The 18,723-nt window shown below is 44.3% G+C and overlaps 1 protein-coding gene across 1 annotated transcript in view; it reads right to left on the bottom strand.

Moving 5' to 3' along the window:
• birc6 (baculoviral IAP repeat containing 6) overlaps positions 1 to 18,723 on the bottom strand; it is a 164,152-nt gene that overhangs the window by 87,016 nt on the left and 58,413 nt on the right. Inside the window, 17 exon segments of the mRNA XM_039784797.1 lie at positions 4,068 to 4,211; positions 5,127 to 5,988; positions 6,885 to 7,121; positions 7,405 to 7,513; positions 8,816 to 9,072; positions 9,158 to 9,437; positions 9,589 to 9,789; positions 9,905 to 10,099; positions 11,452 to 11,548; positions 11,652 to 11,827; positions 13,169 to 13,740; positions 14,319 to 14,577; positions 15,409 to 15,519; positions 15,604 to 15,730; positions 17,212 to 17,372; positions 17,536 to 17,652; positions 17,734 to 17,887. Coding sequence (XP_039640731.1) covers positions 4,068 to 4,211; positions 5,127 to 5,988; positions 6,885 to 7,121; positions 7,405 to 7,513; positions 8,816 to 9,072; positions 9,158 to 9,437; positions 9,589 to 9,789; positions 9,905 to 10,099; positions 11,452 to 11,548; positions 11,652 to 11,827; positions 13,169 to 13,740; positions 14,319 to 14,577; positions 15,409 to 15,519; positions 15,604 to 15,730; positions 17,212 to 17,372; positions 17,536 to 17,652; positions 17,734 to 17,887 — 4,059 coding nt within the window.

Genomic DNA, 18,723 nt, shown 5'->3' with positions numbered 1-18,723 from the left:
TTTTATTTCACATGATAGAAAATGATGATGTAGGCTAAACGCTAACGACATTTCATGCAACAACCGTGAAGTTTTCATGTAGTTACTATAATTGGGCCCGTGTTAGTGAGGACTACATTAGGACTGTATTTAAGGCTGATTCTGGTTCCCAACTTCACCCCAGGTGTGTCTGTTTAAAACACAGACAACTTCTCTCTTTTGATGTTTTATTTAATTAAGCAACAGTAGGAACATGGGTGTGGGTAGCTCTGCTACGTGTGTTTGTGTGTGGTCAGATCTCGAGGACGCACACAATCTCAACTGGATTGTCATCGTCCGAACTGTGACCTCTCCTTTTTCTTTCCCTCACTTTTTTCTCCGGGTGGTGCGCGCGGTGTGAGGTGCGTGTCCGCGCTATTCTCCAACATGTAGCCTACTCACAACAATCACTCCTGATTGACGGCCTTTTGTACAGCCCGTGTACTTTTTCAGACTTCCAGCTGACAGCGGTGTCTGTGAGCATCACTGGCTGGCCAGCAGGGAGGCGATCCCAGCCGCCACCAGCTGGCTGTCCCGTCAGACTGAAGCTTCTGACGACATCGGAGAAAATGTGCAGTTGGCCATCAACGTTTGTAAAATTGCCCATATTCAAACTCTATACAGTTAATTTATCGCATAAAAAAGTCTCAGAAGTGAATTTAGTGGTGAAAAAGCAGATGGAAATTATAAAAAAAAAAATATCGATTCTATAATCTAGATCGGGAGTTTGCCGTATTAGCAGCAGCAAACAACTGGAAACTTTTTATAATTTCCATCTGCTTTTTCACCACTAAATTCACTTCTGAGACTTTTTTATGCGATAAATTAACTGTGTAGAGTGTTTTAAACAGACACACCTGGGGTGAAGTTGGGAACCAGAATCAGCCTTAAATACAGTCCTAATGTAGTCCTCACTAACACGGGCCCAATTATAGTAACTACATGAAAACTTCACGGTTGTTGCATGAAATGTCGTTAGCGTTTAGCCTACATCATCATTTTCTATCATGTGAAATAAAAGCCCAGCCTGGTGGTGAAGCTGCAGACAGATGCTCCTCAGCAGTCAGCTCCCCCTGCTGCTCATAAGGTGCCTCTGCACCCCTTTTGTTTCAGACCCTCCCACCAGCCTTTGGGCCACACCTCCTCATTTACATTGACATGTGTCAAGTCCAAATGAAAAGGCAATGTTAAATGGAAATTCAAAAGCCAAATATTAAATGAAAATTAAAAGCCAATGTTAAATTGAAATTCAAAAGCCAAATATTAAATGAAAATTAAAAGCCAATGTTAAATTGAAATTCAAAAAGACAAATATTTAATTCAAAAGACAAAGCCAAATGGAAAAAAAAAAAAATAATATTTTTAATTTCATCTTGCTTTGTTTTCTCTTTGGACTTTCAATTTCTCTTTGGACTTTCAATTTGAATTATGAATAAATATTTCCTCCATAGTTACCACCCGAGACAGACGTAAACTCTATGAATGATACGAGAGGCAGGTGAGACCCAGGGAATTATAGTCAGACGGTACGAATAACAACTATGTATACTACATACAGCTGGGATAATATCAGGGAATCCAACTTCAACCTACTGGTCCAACATAAATCTTAATCTAAACATGAGTCTTAAAGCCAAGTTACACAAAGTCCAACAAGGCAAGACACACTAGTAAGATGATCAGACTTGGGTATGCAGCCACTTTCCTGGAACTGCTTGCACAGCCCGAGACCGACACAGTCGTGTCCGATTATGTCTCCACCGCATCCACCTGCACCCGCATCAGCTGTGTGTCTTGCTGTATGTAGGATGGCCATTTAACCCGCTAGTCCTCATATCGATATAGTGGCATGAGTCAAGTAGCTCTCCACTGTGAGCGCCATACAGCAGAGAGCCACCAACTTGAGGACCATGAATCAGAAAAAAGCTTAAAATGCGACTTGCTAGCCCAGGGTAAGTAGCAGTAAAGAAATCAATTGTATTGCCTATTTTTCTTTTACCATGTAACAAACCTTTTTAAATAAATTAAAAAAAATATTTTGTTTTTAACTATTTTACTTCGGTCAAAATTCATACGGTTGGTTAAACGGTTAATCATTAACATCCCTAAGAAATGCTAAACGGCTCATAATGATGATTAAGAACAAAGAACATGCTGATGTTCTGCAGGGATAGCTATGCCGACCATGTACACCAAGCTAGTGTAGTGTGTACGACTGCTAACATTGACTTGGTGATGGTATTGGTTTGGTATTTAGTTTTGCAGGTTTTGGTCATAAACCAAAGTATTTGATGAATTGAAATGTGAACTTGCTGATGGCGCTAGGTTAAAAGCCACCAAAGTTATAGCAAGTCCTCCTGAGGAGGACAGGAATACCTGAACCAAATTTCATGGTAACTCTTCCAATCTGCAGTTTGTTGGACGCACCACTGGACCGAGTGAACCAACAACCAACCTACAGACTGTCAAAGTGACATCAGCATCCCTAGAGCCACGCTGCTTCATTACATGGCTCCGTGGTCCTCTAGCCATGAATGCACATGGAAAGTTAAAACACACACAGTACTGTAAAAAACATACACCATCATAATTTATCTCTAGAAAGGTTGTCATCCAGATCATGGAATCTCTAGAAGTAGAAAGACAAAATAATCTAGATTTGCTGTGTAAAATGGATTTTTTCAGCATTTTTAGCATAATAAATATCTATATAAAATGGCATGACAGTCATTTCTTGCTTTTTATCTGCTGTTTTTTCTGTAAAGCGTTGTAACCTTGTTAAGAAAAGTGCTATGGAAATCAAGTTTATCATTATTATTTATATATGCATGTGTACCGTGCCTTCAACTGGCTCAAACACTTTTTACATTTTATGTATTTTAAGAGATTACTCAAATAAAATCTCATTACTTTTTAACTGCCTGTAATATCAGCTGCCCTCATGAATCTGACTGAGCTGAAAACATGACACTGGTGGGATGTAACGTTAATTTAGGAAGCCTTTTTAAGAAATTGGGACGTGCTTGGATGCAAAAGAAACTATATTCACCCGTTTGAACAGCCACCATTCCTGCTGGAGGGAAACTAGACTGGGGTTGAAACCAAAAGTAGATGGCTCTTCTCTTCCTATTGGCAGCGCCTTTCCCAGTGCACTATGCTGATTACAATACAGAGCCACCACACCGGCGATGGCGTAATGCTGCAATTGCATTTACAAATACAGAAATCCACCAAGTGCAACACTTACAAAGGCATTTCCATGAAGACACCAGTCGGAGTTTTGTGGAAAGCTGGAGGACATTTGACGGAGGTGGCCGCCTCCTTATTCTCTATGCAGGGAAAACCGTGTCTGGGCAGCTGTTGCTAAAATATCTCGTCTGGATCAACCAAACACCCTTGCCAACCACAGTCCCCCGCCTGCTAGTGGGCAACAAGAAAGAACAGCCTATAATACTGAGAACAATGAGACAGCTAGGATGTTTAAATGGCTTGCTTTGGGTAATTAAAACCATTTTCTCTATACACTGCCCCCAGACACACACACACACACACGAACACACCCACCTACACCCCACACCCCCACAGACACACACACACACACACACACACATATACATACAAAAGACCGTCTCTAATAACCAATTATTGAGTTGAGTAAAATATAGAGCATTAAGGTGTCACTGAGGACACCATAATGCTCCATCCCAGACATGAATCAGTCTGAGGGGATCGCTGTGATAAGAGAGGAGGCTTCTGTTCATATTGCTGGGCTGCCCCCTTGTGGTCACAGCTGAATTCTACACCAATCCCACTATGAGTTTGAGCCGTTTTATGAACATGCTGGGGGATCTTTTGCCACAAATATTATCATGTCAGTCATGCCATTACATTGGTAGAGCATTGTTCATGACAGACAACATCCCGTCACATGTATGATGACACTGATGCTAATGCATCAAGCAAACTGATTGGTTGATGTAACTCAGGAAATGGGTTTGGTAATGGAAAAGAGAGGAGGAAGACGTTCAAGAGCAGAGAGAGTTACCCACCGGACAGGGAGACTGTAGGAAGACTGTGACCTTCTCGTCCTCCAGCATGAGCTGCAGGAACAGCCTTCGAATGAAGCCTGAGATGTTTCCAGAGATCGGCACGTTGCCTCGCTGGGGTGCAGACTGGAAGAGCTCACAGAGAACCTGCAGCCAGAAAATGTTTGAAAATGAATACAGAGACAAATGAATACAGGTTGTCATTGATACCACCAAGGCCTTATTAGGGTTCTTACTTCTTTAGGAAATGACCCTGCAGATTTAAAAAACATGACTAATAGTATCATTCAAAATGGTTCTCTCTATGGCTTTGCTGAATTGAAAACTCCAAACTTCTGACTAATTACATCAGCAAATCTGTGTGTGTGTGATGTCAAAATTCAATTCCTGGTGTCTCAGAGAAAGTGAAAGCTTTGGGCTGCATTCACATAGCCTCAGACGCTACGGCGACTCAACGCACGGTTGTGCGGCAGTGTGGGAGTGTCCCTTAATAGGTCCATTTGTGTGACTTCCTGTTGTGTACTTTAACCCCCCCCTCCACTGTAGCACTCCACTTTATATTTCACGATTATCGTTTTTCCGCCAGATTAACATTTCTGAACGCACTTGAAGGCAGCTTCATTTTTACGGAGAAAGAAAAGAGAGAGCAACAGTGCTTTGTGTTTAATTTAACCGATTAAAAATATTTTTACCGATACTGCAGAAGAAAAAGGAACAGTTCAGAAAATGTTGTGCTGTAGTATGCAGTTGCAGCACTAGGTGGAGCCTCTTACTTTTCAATGAGATAGAGTTACTGGTGTGTTTGGTGCTGCATGATAAGGCCAAACAAACTGTAAAACAAAGAAAAAAGCCTAGTGAGGCAATCCTGTTGATGAACTAATGACGGAGTACTTAATTGTTTTTTTTAACTCCTAATGTTTGACCCCCCTATAGTCCCCAGCGTCGCAGTCTAAACGCACTACCCCCATTGAAATGAATGGGAGGACCGGTGTTACTGCCACAGCGCCTGATCCTGTCTGAATGTGGCCCATTATCCTAGAACTCTGGAAAATAAGAGCAGACCTGAGCCATGAGTCGCTGGTTGTTAGGGTGGCAGGAGATACACTGGAGAAAGAAGGCCACGGTGGCGTTCTCCAGAGCAGTCCTCTGCTGGGTGCTGAGTCCTCCTGCCTGGCCAGAAGAGGACAGGGAGAAGCGTGATCCTGAAGCTTGAGGCTGGGATGGTGGGGGGCCTGCCGCTGACCCAGAGCCCAGGGACTGACGGCCTGTATTGGCACCGGCACTGGCACTGGAATGGCACAACAGGAAGAGCAGTGCTGTCCAGAGCGGGTTTACCTCTGGCCCTCCTAACCAGTCTTTCATGGCGTGACTATTGCCTACTTCAGTAAGAAAGCGCAGCACCGGAGCAGCCAGCTCCGCAGCCAGAGGTGGCCGAATGTGTGAGGATGAGGAGGATGAGTGGTAGTGATGATGGTGATGACGTCTCTCAGCCTGAGCAGCGGGCAGAGGCAGGTCGGCACTGGCCAGAAGGGCGACACAGAACTGGGTGAGGCTGCGAACCAGCAGTGAGGGTAAGCCTGAGTCAAGCAGCTGCTCAATGGCTCCCGGAGACTGGGAGGCAGCTGCCAGCGTAGCTAACTGGGACTCCGACAGATTAATGGGGGGTCTAGCATGCTTGGAGTCATCGGTAAGTCCTGCAGCATTGGTGTTGGCGTCGTGCTGCTTTTTTCCGTCATCAGTCATGGAGAGGCGGTGGTGCTGGGCTTGAGAGTGACTGGCGCTGGGCACAGAGACGATCCCCATCCAGGACATGAGCAGCGAGAAGTAGCTGGGGTGGATGTGACACATTGAGCACAGCAGGCTGTCCACAGCTTTCTTCAGCACAATGTTGCACGGCAACGACATGGACCAGTTATACAGCAGCCTGCAGGAAGGGAAGATGAATGGAATCAATCATCAGTCATCAATCTATGTTGTTGGTACTCAAAAGGCTGCTAAATCTATGTTGATGTACCAATATTAAGACTTCTTCAACTGTGTAAACTGTGTGTCATTAGTAGAGTTGAATACAAGGGATTAGGATCTTGGTATTACCAAGTGCCTGTATGTTCACATACTTAAAAAGAAAAATGTTATGTTAGCACACAACTGCTAAATATTAAAGTGCAACCTTGAAATGCCTTTAATATTACAGCCTTCTCTTACTATTTGCCTGCTAGCGTGCAGGGATTATGGTTGGCAAGTTTGGTTGTTTCAGACAAGTAGTCTCAGCAACACCTGAGCCAATTGTTATGACATTTTACAAAGCTTTTGTTTGATTTTCATAATTTCGTCAAAGCAGCGTGCATGTGGCAATCTGGCAGACCTTCTAAAAAAACAAAAAATACATTTTTTAGAAGATTCTTTCTTAGCGCATAAGAGATGATAAATGTATTACACTGCTCTTCATAAGATGAAGAAGGCATGCATTCAATTTCTCACTGTGCATATTTAACCCTGTGTTGCTTTGGCTTTCATGTTGATCTAACGGCATCCTATTCAGACCTGAGTTGTGTTGGAGGTGTCACAGAAATGTTACTAGGACAACCGTAGTAAGACTGCCATCATGACTTTAATGTAAATCACGCTTCTTCAGACATGAGAACAACATTTCAGTGAGGTGCTATGAAAGGGTCGACCCTGCGACCCTGATGTGAGGGGGAGTATATATATATATATATATATATATATTTTTTTTTTTTTTTTTTAACTAATTTTGAGGTAAACTATTCCTTGCATGCATGTATGGTCTTTATAATAAGAACAAAGACTATGACTGACTCAAAGAGCTCTCTGTTGAGCAGTGCAGGCAGGTCGTAGTCCACAGGCAGCTCGTAACTGTGCCAGAGGATGGCTGCCACACAGTGGAGGTGGGAGGGCGAGGGCATGAGCAGGCCGTACTCCCTCAACGAAGCAGACGACGAGCCAGCACTGGCGCCAGGGTATCCCATGGGGCCACTCATCTTGTGGGCCGCCACTCGCGAAGAGTCGTGGACCCACTGGAGAAGAGCCTGGATCCTGGAGGGGGACAATTCAGAACAAGCTTTGATCAATAACTCATCACGTGGTTTCATCTGCTCAGTCCCTCAGTGTGAGGGGCGTCACCATGGAATTTATATGCAGCAAACACGACCATATGACAGTAAAAGATGACAGGGTGAGTTTAAGGACACTTTTTACTATCGGCTTATGAGTCTGTCTGGAATATCACCTTGACAGAATGCTGTTTCTCATTGGCTGTTGTTCTTATAGAGGACAGGACAACAGTTTGAGTCAAGGTGAAAACAGGATGTTGATGTACCTGTCTTTGGTTCCAGAGTCCTGCGTGGTGCCTAGCTGGTACAGAATGTCGATGGTGGAGTCTGACGAGAGGCCATTTAGTCGTCCAAACAGTAGAGGACTGTTCAAATCTACAAAGATAGAAGCAAAGACTAAAATAAGGATGGCTGTCATGCGCAATAGTTAAAGCTATAGTGTGTAGTTTCTGTCTCCCCCATGAGGAATTCTAAGTAATGACAACAACACTGTCGGCGCGTCCACATGATACAAGCCTTCCTCCTCACAGTTACTAAATTAGTAGCCAAAGACGACATACAGGATTAAAAACCATGATGGAAGAGGTCATTATCTTCACTCGAGCTTCTGCGGGGGGAAGTCACCAGACGCCCCAATCTTCTGATACTGAGAGATCCAGAGAGAGTCGTGTGGAGCTGATAGTCTTAATTAGCTTTGTACCAACTCATTTGGCAATGGCTTGAACGTAACGGACGTTTAACGGATGTTTTTCTGTAGATGTGAAGGGTTCTACATTACATTCATTTGGCAGATGCTTTGCCACAGTACAAGACGATTTGGAGGTTGTTGTTTTTTTTTTTGTGGTAGGGTGTTATGTGACAATATCCAAACCTGGCCTGAGCCTGAAGCTTTACGCAACAAATTACAAAAGAATATGGGTCCATGTATGCCATGTGTTGCAAGTATATGCAACATGCTCGTTGGGAAGAGGCAAAGACTCACATTGTAACCAATGCTTGATTTGGGACTCAGATTTGGCAGTTCCAGTCAAGTTTGGCCAGGTCAGGTCTTAAAGACGCAGACCAGGGTGACTTCTATCTCAGTTTTAGGCCCTTGCAGAACTCAAGCAGAGATGTTGCTTTTTTATTAATGCAGCTTCACTTCATTTATACTAATTACTACAATGTGACCAGTTACTTGTTAGCATGGTCTGCATGACAGTATTTGGAGAAGCTTTATCTGAGTCTCAGTAATCTCTGAATGTTTTCCTAGCCAGGTCCTACGCATTTGTCCAAATTTGTTTCCTGAAAAGAAGAAGTATTTTGGTACAGCTGACATGCTGTACACCAACTTTAATTCCAATGAATTGAGTCTTTATCAATTCAACGTGTACTAACTGAACTCTGTCTCCATATATTAGTACTAAATTACATCGATCTAAGTAATTAATAGGAAAATACAGAACTGTAAAATAAAGCGTTACCAAATATTCCAATTGACACTTTTACTAGCTGGTGGGGCAAAACAACATCTGAAATATGCCCTTGTCTCAGTCTTTTCCACTACCAACCTCATTTAATGACCTCTTAAGGCAATACGTTTGAATATTTTAAGACTATTTGATGCTTTTTAAGGATCCTGTGTATCTGCTGCCTATGATGAATGCTGCAGCTGCGACGCAGCAGTGTGTGACTCACTGGCAGGGTCGGTGCCAGAGGCGGCACAGTTCCTCAGCAGAATGTCGATGAGTTTGAGTCCAATGCGAGTGGACTGCAGGCCAATCTTGACTAGCACAGCCTCGATGTTGGGCGAGTGCATGCCACAGTACGGTGACATGAGCAACGCGGCGCAAGTTTGCAGCAGGTTGGCGGTGGGTGCGGCAGCACTGGCCATCATGGCCTCCAGGTCACTGACATGGGTCAGGCAATGGTGGAGCAGACGCAGCCACCCGATGCTGTACAGGGGAAAGGAAAAGGTTACAACACCACCCACATATAATACAAGTACATATTTCTCAGTCCAAAATGTATTTTTGGTACCTGGTTTTGGAGACTTGGTCCTCAGAAGGCAGGAAGGGGTTGTTGACGGTTGCAGAGGAGGTGTTACCGAACGCCGTCAGGCCCAAGAGTTTGATCTGAGACAGACCCAGGGTGCTGGCATCACGAGGCCGGTGCAGCCTCAGGCAAACAGCTGACGCAACCTCCGCCTTCACTAGCTGGATCTTTATGTAGGTCAGGCCGCTGGTGATGACTGGCGTGGAGAGTGGCAACATGTTGACCCCGTCAGCACTGATCTCCACCGAGACCGAGGACGGGCAGGCTGGTTGGTAAGGAAGGAGACACAGCAAAACACACAGGAGCAACAGATGAGTTTTCATCCAAGTGAGATGGAAAAGCTTTTGACGGTTGATGGAAATACACATTCCAAAACTTTTTCATTTCCTTTCAACATTAAATTGGGTGCTACTCACTGGCTAGAGAGGCCAGGTGTGGTTGGATGTGGAGCTCTTTGAGTAGCACGGCAGCCGGAAGGTGGATGGTGAGGTCACACCAGGCCTCCTCTGGCAGGAAGATGTAGGACCAGGCTGCTGAGCGCGCCCGGCGATGGGGGGGCGTGGCCTGGAGGAGCACCTCTGCTGGCTGCGCCGTGGGGCTGCTGGATGTTATGGTGCCTGTGAAGGGACAACCGGATCATTTAGACTTAGACAATAGTTGATGTAAGGTTCCAAGTTCTTTTACTATAAAAAATATTGTCCCCAGGATATAACAGACTGAGGAGAAAGCAACCTAAGGGAGCAAAGTTGTGGAGTCCCTCAGCGTTGTCTGGCTCTGAGGTCATCACTCTGGCTTTCAGGTTGCCATCCGCTGTCTTCCCAGGACCGGAATCTAAGAACTTCATGATGGTGGACACCATGCTGCGTGCTGTGTTTACAATGGCACGGGTGCTGGTCACCATGTTGTTACAGATCAACTGCACACCACCTGGTAAAACACAAGAAAGTCATGGTTTCTTCATCAATCAGATTTTCCAAAGGCTGCTAGAATCCATGCTACATACATTTATGTAGCTGTGCACTCTAACAACAAAATTTCCTTCTTCTTCTGCAATCAGGGTTTTAACATAGGTAAATGGCGTTTTTCCATTACATGGTACCTACTCGACTCGCCTCGACTCTACTCGCCTCGACGCGCTGTGCGTCCGTTTTCCATTGCAGATTTTAGTACCGCCTCAGTGTGGCTGGTCGTCATAGCGACTGCCGTGGGCGTGGCTTAGTAGCTTGCTTTTCCCATTGAAATATCCCAGACTCATTTCCTGGTTCTCCGTCTCCGTAAACAACATGATATCAAAGAGATAGTTAATGTCTCCTGCTCCAGATTTCCCACCGTGGTCAGAAAGAACAGGGGAGACACTTAGTTTCTCTCACATATATATGACTCTAGAGTCGCTACTCGCTGGGAGATAATCACCGTCACTCTCTCACTTCTCCCTCGCTCACCAGCTCCCCACACACACACATCACACATGCACACACCAGCGCACAAGTATAACCATCAGGCCACTTGTATGCTACGGAGAAAGTTCTGCGTGGAGCCTCCGGCAGCAAAAAAACACCGCTGGCTAAACTATTTAAAAATGCCGTCTGTCGCTAGCAATGCAGAGATCAGTGACGATTCTTACCGACCAATCAGCAGCCTGCAGGGTTTCACGTCACCTTTTTGGCTCGCCTCAGCTCGCTTGGAACCTCGACTGAGGAGGTACTAAAAAAAGTATCTGTTAGCAGGTACCAGGTACTTTTTTTCGTAATGGAAAACCAAAAAAGGCGAGTAGAGTCGAGGCGAGTCGAGCAGGTACCATGTAATGGAAAAGCGCCAAAACTGTCTGCCTGCAGTGGGATAGGACTAGTCCCAGATACATCGCAGAGACACATTCAGCAGGTAAAACAGTTGTCACTTAAGGCCCCTTTGAGGGCTGGAGAAAAAGTCATATTGCGATAGGATTTACATTATTGCAATTGCTATAATGGTATCATGAGTCTACTCGCTTGATTATCAAGGGAAATGCACAAAATACTTTAAACATACAAAGTTAAATGAGCATAAGAAGAAATACATAAACACAAAATGTGCAATGCTTTCTTTAAAGAACTTAATATTTTACTAAATTAAATAAAAAAATCAAAGTAAAGCAAGTTTTGATTTCTGTTGCTGTATTTCCAAAACCTAAGAGCAGCACTGGTGAAAGACCAGACCAGAAGAAGTCTGAAGGTGCATTTAGTGTGAAGGCTGGGGTGAGTGCAGTGGGGTTAGGAGGCCAGTGTTGTGTATATACCAACCCATGTAATGGAAGGCCTTGAGAGCTTCACTGGTATCCAACACTCGCAGGATGAACCACAGAAGAGGCTCCGACAGCTGACAGGTGGAAAGAGACCCCTGCAAAATGTCAAATAATAAAAAAAATACATATTAAAGTTCTGGCATGTGGATTTGTTCAAGATGGGATTTTAATATCAGATCATGACAGGCTCCTGCTTACCTGTCGGCCCATGTAACCACAGGCCATGTATGTGAGGATGGGCTGCAACATGACCTGGACGGAGGTGGCCCTCTTGCTGAGAGTGGTGAGGATGGTAAAGAGGCCGTCGCCCACCGAGATGGCGTCCAGCCCGCCATGAAAGTTCTCGTGTTTGGTCAGGTGAAGACCACTGGCTCCTGAGGAACACACAGGGGTCAGCTTGCAGCAGTACACATTTATCCTCCTGAGCTTTTACTTTTTCTCTTGTTCTCTAGTTCCTCAACACTAGCACCGCTGACACTTCAGAGGTATTAGAACACGCCAAACCCAACTTATTTATTTTATGCAGCAGTTTATATTTTTTTAGCACTAGCTGTAAACAACAATAACATAATTCAGCATTCATTTGGAGTCATGTTTGCGTCCAGGGAAAACAGCTGCTGCTGAAAACCAGGTAGGGTTGGGTACTGAACCCCAGTGCTAAATGGCACCGGTGCCTAACCACCGGTATCTACCGGACCGAATAGCAACGCAGATTTTGGTGCCTCATTTCGGTGCCACTTAAATGCCTGCGCTGCTCTCTGATGCTCCGAAACAGACGTTAGAGACAACAGAAACATTGCTGTGTGTGACGCTAGTTAACACTACACCTGACAGCATGTAACGTTAGCCTACCGCTAGCTAGCAGCTGGAGTAAACACGGTTCAAATGCTGACAGCTAACGTTAAACAGTGTAAAGTGTGACTGTATTTCACTGGAGAGGACTCCAACAGCGGGACTTACAACAGTCTGCAGCAACTGCTGTCGGAAAAACAACACAATTAACTGGTGAAATAAATTATTGTTATAATGTATTGTTATTAAAATATTATTAAATAATTTACTTTTGATCATATGGCCTAAGCAATAGGGGTGGGGGAAAAAAAATAAATACAGCATAGTATCGCAATATTTTCCGTGGCAATACTATATCGATACACAGACGCCAAGTATTGATCTATTATTATATATGTGTTGGTCAGTCTGTCTGCTTGACAATCCCATTTTGCAGCAATATAACTGAAGTGAGATGAACAAACGGAGAAATGTATCTTTTTAGATAAAACAGATGTCGAAGTTTTCTTTTGGGGACATAATTTGAAATTGGGAAAAATTTAAAGTTGGAAAAAAGGAAATGAATTGAAATATATCACAGAATATTGCAATATGTTAAAAATCGCAATAATATCGTATCGTGACGATATTGTATCGTGAGGCCTCTGGTGATTCCCACCCCTACTAAGCAATAAATAAGCCGTTCTATAACGTCGCCAACTGTCGTTTTGTGCTCCTTTTCAAGCACCGGCACAGTTTTAAAAGTATCGCTTTAGCACTGGTATGAGAAAAACCCCACATGATACCCAACCCTAAAACCAGGTAGAATCATGAGAGTGAACCAAAAGTTATGGCCAGTAAAATCAAAACAATGCTCAAACTGTGGCTAGAGCTGACGGGAACTGCAGTGTTAGCTGATCATTTTGTTGTGTGATTGGTCTTACCTATAATCATGGCCATGGCGCTGCTGTTGCACTGGCCCAGTGCTGACAGGATCTGGCTCATGATCTGCTGACTGGCAAGCACCAGGTCGGCCACACCCGCGGGGGGGCCCTGGCTGAACGCCGAGCCACCAGCCACGCTTTCTTTGCTGCCGCACACCTTCTCCTCGTCAGACACGCTGCTGTCAGCCGCTCCGCTGCCAGCCGGCGGCAGCCGCCCGCTGAACTCTCTGTCCCCGGACAGAGGCAGCTGCACCAGCGCGTTGACCAGCTTGAGGAGGTCGAACATCAGCTGGTCGCGGGTGGTCTCTCCACACACGGCCTTGGCGTCTCCTGGCCGGATGATGTTGGCGAACAGACCACCAAAACAAGCCCGGGCGCCCACAGAGCTGTCCGAGCCGCTGCGGGACACCACCTTCTCAGCGCAGGTGATGTAGTGGTGAACCAAGAAAGTGACGGACTCGATGACGGAGGAGATAGTAGCCACCGACACCACCTCAAAGTTTTGCTCGAGAGTGAACTCCAGCAGCTTGACCTGGGCATCCAGCGGACCCTGGCCTGCCTGGAACGGACCCCTAAAGGGTCAGGATCAAGCATTAGTTCCCAAAGACCATTCATACAGCTTCTACTGAGACTTCTCATTTTGTGATTATTGCACTGATGACTGTGCTGTAACATGCAAACATTATTCAGAGTTTCTGCAGGTTTCACCACGTCAAATTTAACACTTAAGACATTTTCAACCATTGACCATTATGAATTACATTTATCACAACATGAACATCACTAACTTTTTCAAGCCAAGTATCACTAAACTTGCAGTTCCCCATAGCTGAAGATTAAAATCTGTTTTATGTCTGTGGTACAATCCAAAAGAGCATTGCACCAATAACACGAAAGCTATAAGTAGCATGTTGGTCTCATTTGTAGACGTAATACAGCAAAATTATATTTGGACTAGCAAAAGAAAGTGTGCAATCACAGAAGGTTTGACGCGTTGTTGTCATTACTTAGAATTCCTCATGGAGGAGACTGAAACTACGCACTATAGCTTTAAGGCCTAAAATGTTGATTTAGAAATTTTAGACTTTTAAGACCTGGCAGAAACCCTGTTATTGACTGACGATACATTTCCCGAGAAGCAATTGCATACCTCTCAGTAGACAGGATGTGCATGAGTTTGAGCAGGAACTCGCTGAACATCTGTGGACAGCTGGAGGACAGGTGGACCTGCAGGCGGCTCAGGAACTCGTGCATTGCTTGGGTGGCCGTGGGTCCCACCTGAGAGCTGTGCTGGCTGGTCCCGTTGGTGCTGCTGCCGGACAGGAAGCGCACCAGGACATGGACCAGGGTGGGGTCAGACACCATCTGCTGGGCGGTGCTCTCATGAGAGCTCATCCCGTTGCTGGAGGCTGCAAGTTCAAACAGATTGTATTAAAAAATTAAATTTCCCAAAGGTAGATTTAATTCCTATCCCCCACACAGCTTTCGCTGTGAAATCAAAATCACCTGGCAAGTTGTCCTTTTTTGGTCAAAGTTACAGTATATTATTGCCCTGTGGTAAAGCATGTTTTGAGCATGGGGCATCTTGCTCATCCATTCACCCAAGGATGATCTGACATCCAAAATGTAAGAGGTGAATGCCCAACTTATGTTGTAGGAAAATCAAATATTTAAACAACCAACAAACAAACATAGATGTTTCAAAAAGAATGGTGTAAACCTGGGGCATATTTATGAGATATTGTTATGTAGCTCCTAATAGGACGAGTTTGGATAATTTGTTAGGAATTTCTCACTTAGGTGTCCCTAAAGTTAGGGCTGACACGGACAAAGTTTTTGGTTTAGCAAAATTCACAAAGCATTTTAGCTCTAATATTATATGTCAACATTCCAGTTCCAGTTTACTTTACAATTCAACATTTGCATGGTTCATGAATGAAATCAGACCGTTCCATAAATGCATCAAAACTATTTCTAAAATATTTCTTTATGTCCACCTAATGTGTACTTTCCACCCCTTTAGACTGTATCAATGAACATTTCTTTAAGCCAATCCCCTCTGATAAAGCAATCACTGTGGACATAATGGCTAAGCTCGTTCATTGAACACACTCAGAAACTAAAGAGAAACAGGTTTCTTGGAGCAGAAGACTGAAAGTGCGACGGCCTGACTGAGATCTAGGACTTTTCACAGGCGTTAATGTCACACAGAAGGAAAGCAGTGGGAGTGGAGCACTGACCGCAGGCTGCCATGTTGGTCATCAGGGTGAGAGAGTGCAGCACCAGACACCACGTTCTCAGGGAGGTGTTGGGGTACCAAGCCAGCACGGTTAGGAAACTGCTGATGGATGCTGCACACACAATATCATACATATAATAACAATACAATAAAAAACTAGCCAATGTCTAATCCTCCAGTGTGCTGCAGTCCTGACCTTGGTTGAGCGGGATGGTGGGCACCCGGCTGGCGTTGAACAGAAAGATGTCTGAGCCACTCTCTTCACTGCCACCAGAACACGTGTTGAGACTGAGTGTTAACCACAGCTGCAGCAGGGACTCCAGCTGACAGGAGAAACAGACCCAGAGAATTTGAGAAAGATATCAGAAAGTGAAATTGATTTCATGGAACAGAAGCTTGTGGATTTAAACCTTTTCTCTTTCTGTTTTCATCTAAAGTAGGAGCAGCTGATAACAGAACAGCGTGAGGTGGTTTGGTTGAGTTACAGGTGCAAGTGCAGAGACTGTCTAATTAAACGGGCGGCATTAAAAAACAAAAATTACTTTTTATATTATAACATTTATTTTAATGGCATTTGGATTACTTCTGTTCGACAGGGTCTCCTGGACATATTTCACTACAAAAGAAGTTCAACAAAATCAAGAACAGTGTTATTGCACAGATTTACACGTTAAGATGCCACTACTGTCGAGGCGCCTCGTTACTTCCTCCTACAACCCAAATTATTCTATACTATAGCTAAAAGCCCTCTTTTCACCTGGAGGAATGCCTGCTGCAGTCTGCAACAGACCTACAACTTGGGAGACTTTTTTTTTTGCAGCCAGCAACCAAACATAAAGCCAAAACTGCACAGCACCGGCTTCAAAACAACAATGTTCAAGGTGACCTATTATATAGCATTTTCAGGTTCATACTTTTCAGATACTATGGATTTTGTGTTTCTACTAGAACATGTTTACCTGCTCTAATGTTCAAAAAACACTTTACTTTGTGGCCACGTTAGCTTAGTGGGTAGAGCAGGCGCACATATACTGAGAGGTTTATGCCTCGACGCAGAGGTCCAGGGTTCGAGTCCGACCTGTGACAATTTCCTGCATATCTCCCCCCCCCTCTCTCTCTCTCTTTCTCGCCTAGCTGTCTTATCAAATAAAGGCGGAAAAGCCAAAAAATTCTTTTAAAAGCCCAGTCTGCTCTGATTGGCCAGCGTGTTGCCTGGAATCTCCGTTCAGCTAGAGATACTGCAAGGGAGTATATAGCAGGACTTTCTACTATGAAAAATCACCAATAAAGGATTCTAAACCAAATACTACACAACCAGAAATGTTTCAGGAGTAATGTGACCCAGGATTGGCAGCCAAGCTGACATCTTTTAAATTCCGTTAGCATGTAGCTACATGTTAACACCGCAGTAGCTAAAAAAAATAAAAAATAAAACACTGTCCTGCTTGGCTGGAGCAGATGACCAATCCCATGTCCCATGGAAGGCCAGCTAGTTGTTACGTGACACCGAGCCGAGACTAGAAAAACTGTTTAAACCAAAGTGTTCGGAACAGTTGGAAATCTGAACGTTTTAGCTCACAGGGATCTCTTTGAAATACGTTTATCTCATTAGTTGAAGTTTTGGCCACGTTTAACATGAAAATCCAACATTATAACATTGTAGATATGACAGAAAATAAGGAAAAGCATAATATGTCAACTTTAATGTCCAGGAGTGGCCAGGTCAGAGTCTAGACCTCTAAACAATCCAGACTGAAATCAGTCGGGTATTTTGTGTTTTCCATTTGTCTTTGTGTGTGCCGACCTGTACGTGGTGGACCTGCAGCATGGAGAAGAGCTTGTTGAAGCAAGCACTCAGCATGGGGATTGATGAGGGCTGCACCATCAGGCTGCTGGCTGGAGGAGAGCCTCCGCCATGGAGAGCCCTGAGCAGGGAGTCATCAGTCCCATTGGAGGCCTGGCTCACTGAAAGCCAGACAAAAGGCACATCTTACAGCCATAATACGTATAAACTGCCAATACCAACTCCAACAGGGCCTGAAAAGTACACTTTGTCTCCAGCATCTCCAGTAAGGTCAGTTGTTTTTCAAACAGCCATGTCCTGCTGTCTTTGGTGCTGTGTGCTTACCTGTGGAGGAGCTGGAGTTAAGGGCCTGTAAAATTGAGTCAGCCTGTAGAGTTGCCATCATTTTGAGCATCAGCTCAGCTTGCTGCTCCAGGCCCACTTCTAGGCGGGCATCCAGTGCTGTGAAACACAGAGGCAACAGGTCAGAAATGAGAAGGAAAGACATGCTACGGTTTATTTAGACAGGCCAGGACTACTCACCCTGGGAGACGGAGACCGACAGACTCTGTGAGCCGGGCTTCTCAGCAGCAACCGGAGGTTTGGACACTGGGATACCAACTCCTCCAATGTACGGGTTGTACCCGTACGTGCCATAGTCAGCGCCCCAGTAGTCATACCAGGTGCTGCTTATAGGCTGAGGACGGACATGAGATAAAAAAAGATTAGTCGCTCTCCTGTCAAATCAACTTCTACATTTGCTTTCAAATCTCAAAATGCTGATTTAGTTGCTCAAAGTAAAATTGGTTATCCTACACTTCTTGATTACATCACTTAGCCCAAAGAAAGCAGAGAAATCACTACCATTTACCTGACTACCTATAAACATTTATTTTCTTGCAAGTTGTTTAACAGTGCACAGTAACATGAGGGCAACGCTCCTCTCTCTCTTCTGCCAACAATAGTTTACACAACTGAATGCTGAGCTCAAGCTTCTTTAATCAAGGCCTTTTGAGGGTTCAAGTCCACGCTTGCATTCAAAAAGTGAAACCGATTAGTAATTCTAACAATTAAAGTGAGTTAGTTTAAAGAAACTGTGGGAAGCTTTGCTGTGGGGCTATTTTGCTGAAATATCACAAGCTTAGTAATGATGCATTTACCTATTCTACAACCAATTTCTAAAATAATGAATCCATAATTTTTGACTAATTAATACATTTTCAGATAACAATATCAACCGCATAAAACACGTGTTTGTAGAATTCCTGAAGTCGTAATTGTCAAATGTTCCAATATTTTAGTTAAAGGTAGTCTAACTGATGGGACGCGTTTTTTAGGCTACAACATTTGTTGTCACATACAGCAAACATCTCCTCACTATCTGCTAGCTGTCTGTCCCCTGAACACACTGTAAAAAACATCTCCTCACTATCTGCTAGCTGTCTGTCCCCTGAACACACTGTAAAAAACATCTCCTCACTATCTGCGCTAGTCTGTCCCCGAACACAGTATAAAACATCCTCACTATCTGCT

Source organism: Perca fluviatilis, chromosome 19 (assembly GCF_010015445.1).
Source record: "Perca fluviatilis chromosome 19, GENO_Pfluv_1.0, whole genome shotgun sequence".
Lineage (NCBI taxonomy): Eukaryota > Metazoa > Chordata > Actinopteri > Perciformes > Percidae > Perca > Perca fluviatilis.
Note: the sequence above shows the minus strand (reverse complement) of the source record. Positions and strands in the feature narration are given on the sequence as shown.